General features: G+C 44.6%; 1 protein-coding gene across 1 annotated transcript; it reads right to left on the reverse strand.

The window, feature by feature from the left end:
- Positions 1-3,175: 3,175 nt before the first annotated feature.
- Positions 3,176-3,421, reverse strand: Lce6a (late cornified envelope 6A). Its single transcript, XM_090339887.1, has one exon. It carries the CDS (start codon positions 3,419-3,421, stop codon positions 3,176-3,178), a length of 246 nt encoding a protein of 81 aa, XP_090196013.1.
- Between the last annotated feature and the right edge of the window lie 1,137 nt (positions 3,422-4,558).

Raw genomic sequence — 4,558 nt, forward strand, 5'->3', positions numbered from 1 at the left:
ACTATAACCTCTGCATTAACAAATTTTTCTTTTGTTGTTGTTGTTGTTGATGGTGCTGGGGTTTGATCTTAGTGCCTCATGTTTGATAGTACATTAGCAATCTTTATTAAAGTATGCATCATTTGTTTAATGGGAAAAGTGACACATGAAATTATAATTGCACATACTTATGTGTAAGATACATGTCATAACAAAGGTTAAATCAGGTCCTAGCATAATAGGATGGCTAATGAACATTCTATGTGTTAGAAATGGGACGCTGAAATTCTTTTCTGTGACTGGACAATGAAATCTATTAGGTAGAATTCTTGGTATATATGTTTGTATGCATGTGCATATATATATACACACACATATAGTTACACACAAAAATATCTATCTACCTATTTATCTATTTTTCTGCCTGCCTGCCTATCTTCCCCCTCTCTCTATATATTAGACATATATATATGTATATATATATGTCTAATTCACATTAGATTATCCTCAACCTGACACTAGACCTTTGACTTTCCCTAAAGGGACCATCTTTATTTTTTTAATGAATTCTTTTTATTGCAAACAAATTCTAAATTAAATTCTCCATCCACTTTCCTTAGAAAGAAAAAGAAATCAGCAGGCTAAGGAGATACCCATTCAATAACTGACACAATTATAAATTAAGATGTAAATGGGTAACTCACAATTTCATTATCTTACACAGATGGTGGAGTTAACTACTACAAGCAAACAAGTTATACAGTGTTTTGTGGGAGAAGGGTAATCAGACATAGCTAACTTCATATAGATCCCATTAGACAACTGGATTTACAACAAGTTTTTTTTTAAAATAAGAAATGGGCAAAGCCAGCTTTCTTTCAGAATCAAAATACAGAACAAATAGAAAACTTATGGTATGTAGCCTTCACGAGTCTGAGCCTCTACAAATAATGCACTCAAGTTTTACATTGTTTAACAGTCCTTCTACATACACACCATCTTCTCCACCTTGGTTCCAGTTTTCACCTTCATTCCCAATTACACCAATTCCATTGATACTTAAACAGAAGAGGCCTTCCCAGTTTTTGGTCAGAATTTACTATTTATCTTATTCCCTTCACTATTACCCGGCAAACTAGAGAGAAGATGGAGTCTTACAAAATTCCTCAGGTGACTAGTCCTTACACAAACCTGGTTGCTAACATTTCTACATTGTGACAACGAGTCCCAAGTGTTATTCTCTGTGAGAAATGGGGGGGAGTGAATTCTTAATAAAAGACACCAGGTACAAAGCAACATTTTACTTTTGTTGTAATTTTTTTAAAAATCAAATTTTACAGATAAAATGTAGAACCTTGAAATGTTGACACATTCTTTTATCTTTGTTTCCCCTGAGGTTTTCTTACGATTCACTTTAAAACTGCAATTAAAAATGTACAAAAAAGAAAAAAAAATCAACCCACAAAGCTTCTAAAAAAGGAACCCGCAGGTGCTTCCTCTTGTGGAAATGTTAAAAAAAAAAAAAAGTTAGCCTACTAAAGAAAACTGTCGACTTCTTGTGAAGGTTTTGGAGAAATGTGTATCAGTTCATTTTATTTGGGTATTCAATAATATCCTTGGTGATAATGCTAACATCATGGCTTCTGACCCCAGAACTGACCCTGCTGTCACTGGTTGTAGCCCTGAGATTGATTTTGGTAACTACGATTGTTTCCTCATCCTCTGAACTTCTGGTTATAGTTCCCACTGCTGGGCATTCCACCTCTATTGTAACCCCTCAGCTGAAATAGCCACCTCAGCCAGGAAGCACAGGGCCACAAGGAAATGGCCTCACTGTGGCATGTTACCCCTCTGGGACTTTTTTGCCTTAGTGCCATACACTCAGCAGGTTTGAGTTACCTAAGGAACTGGGGCTGCGATCTGTCTTGCATCTGTCATTCCACATTGGGAACTTCAGTCAAATTAGAACTAACCTGGAGAAGAGCCACTGGCTTTCCTACCTTGAAGCTGCTTCCTCCTTTCCCCACACTTTTATTACCACGCCTGTCAATGGTTAAGTATCCTGTTCTACCCACCTCAACATCAGCTGCACTTGCTGATCTTTCCCTCCAGGCCCTAGAAACCGCTTTTTTTTTTTATTGGTCAGTTATGGGCCTTAAACCCCGGGATCTGGGCACTGTCCCTGTTGGGTTCTAGGCCAGCACTCCACCATTGAGATACAAATCCACTTTCTGGTTTGGAGTGCTTAACTGCAGACAAGAGTCTCATAGAGGGGCTGGGAGTTTGGCCTAGTGGTAGAGTGCTTGCCTAGCATGCACGAAGACCCGGGTTCGATTCCTCGGTACCACATACATAGAAAAAAGCCAGAAGTGGTGCTGGGGCTCAAGTGGTAGAGCTCTAGCCTTGAGAAAATCCAGGGACAGTGCTCAGGCCCTGAGCCCAAGCCCAGGACTGGCAAAAAAAAAAAGAGTCTCATGGAGACTTTCTGCCTGGGCTATTTTCAAACCTTGTCCTCTCATCTCAGCCTTCTGAGCAACTAGGATTCTAGGCGCCCAGCTTCAGAAATTACTTTTGACTCAGAATGCCTCAGAGCTGCATTTCACCTTTTGTGATACCCTTGGGATACAAGTTGAAAGTTAGAAAATAAATAATTCCATTAGCTTTAATTATATCTACTATTTCACATCTTTCAGTCTGGAGTGTGTATCTGGCCTTCTCCTCGAGAGGATAAGATTTATTTGAGCCAGGGCCGACTTCCCACTTGTATCGGTAAACAGAGAGGCCAGTCCACAGGAAGTGCTCCACGTAAATTTATTGCAATGCTGCTGTGGGTATAGACCAATGCCAGCAGCAAGGTGAGGGCTTGGAGGAACAGGCAAGCACGACTCAGCTACCATGAGAGGAAAGAAGGAGAAGCCAGGTCTGTCTATGGCCCTTGGTGCCTTGGTGCTAGAGACACAAAAATCACAGCCATGATTCAAGCACAGCTTCACTGTTGCTGAGCTGGAGGCGTGAGTGGGAGAGAAAAGCAGAAAGGCAGCTCAGCCTAGCTCTTGCCTCTCCAGTGCTGGGGACCAGGCAATATTTCTCAACCCAGATGGAAGGTAGGGGACCTGGGCTGTCAAGTGGAATCAGTGCAAGGCACTAGATGGGCAGACAGCAGCTGCACCTGCGGTCCTCTCCTCTGCCGGGTCTCTTAGCATTCCTCCTCTTTGCAGAGGTAGGTTGTTCCCCCGCTGACACAGCGGGGCTGGCGGCGGCCTCTCTTGGGGTGGGCTACACCAGGAGCAGGGGCCTTTTGAGGACAGGAAGAACAGCCCGTGGAAGAGGGCTCTGCACACAGAGCAGAGCAGGAGGCCAGGCACCGGGAGTGTGGGCCTGGAGTCCGGGAACACTTGAGGGCACCTGGTGGTTCCCCGGGTGGCTGCTTCTGCTGGGACATGGTTCTGTTAGTGCATCCAACCTGGAAGAGAAAGAGAAGGTGGGGAGGTCAGAGATCCAGGTTGGCAGCTTGAGCACCAGGGCCCCCCTTCTTCTGTAGCTGGGGCCCACAACAATGGCAAGAAGCATAAGCGACCATTTGATTTGGAGTCCATCCCAGGATGGTGAAGGATGACCTCAAAAGGCCTGCTTACTTGGAGTGTACCTTCTGGTAGAGATTCCTATGGGGTTCATTTATCAACAACCAAGCTAATAACCTACTCATCCCCTTGAAAAAGAAAAACACACCAACACCTAGCTGAACTGGCAGTTCACTCTTTCCCGGCGGATGTCTGCCATGGTCAAGCACAAGGGACCACCAAGGTTATCTGTCTGCTCTTTCTTCCCTTAGCTCTAACTAACTTGAGCGCTCTAAGCCTGAGTATCTCTCTCTTACTTTGCTGACCTTCTAGCCACTATGGCATTCTCCCATGTTGGGTCCTTTTGGGGTCTTTTGTAGGGACTTCCACATCCCTGCTGAGTTTCTTTTCCTCCTCACTTTTCCTCCCTGGTTTAAGGACTCTTCTGAGAATACTGGGAAGATTAAGACTGCCTGAGCAGCAGCTCTTCCCCCAGAAGTAGCCTTACCCTAGGTCAAGAGGAGTGATTAAACCATCCCAGGAGGAGACTGGAAGCCTTGTGGAGCCAGGAAGGCAGAGGCTTTTTTATACAACCTCCACACGAAGCCTCCAGGCTATCTGCTATTGGAGGGCAGCCATGGGACACATAAGCTATCTGGATATTTCATAATTCTCAGGACCAGATTCCTCAGCTACACACAGCAGCTGGGCTGTGGTTCTGTGGGATTTCCAAGTCGAGGCGAGGACCTTCAGATCAGCCAGGTGGAGGTGAGTGCACCGGCTAAGTCTCGTGACGGGGGTGTGCACAGGAGTGTGCAACTAGGAATGGAACTGCTACTGAATTCCATGTAGGGATGTGGAGGAAAGGTCAGGTTTGATGGTACCCAGATTTTGAGGAAGACCTTCAGACTGAAATTTGCATGCCAGATGCCAGCATGGGTTCCCATGACGCTTTCCTGGTTCCCTGGCCACATTACAGTTCTTCATCCTCTGGACGCAGTTATGCTCTATTCTCGTTG

The sequence above is a fragment of the Megascapheus bottae genome, chromosome 10, assembly GCF_031878675.1.
Source record: "Megascapheus bottae isolate mThoBot1 chromosome 10, mThoBot2.hap1, whole genome shotgun sequence".
In the NCBI taxonomy this organism is placed as follows: domain Eukaryota; kingdom Metazoa; phylum Chordata; class Mammalia; order Rodentia; family Geomyidae; genus Megascapheus; species Megascapheus bottae.

Excerpts from the sequence above, each read along its gene's own strand:
- Lce6a (XM_090339887.1), bottom strand. The coding sequence starts at position 3,421 with ATGTCCCAGCAGAAGCAGCCACCCGGGGAACCACCAGGTGCCCTCAAG.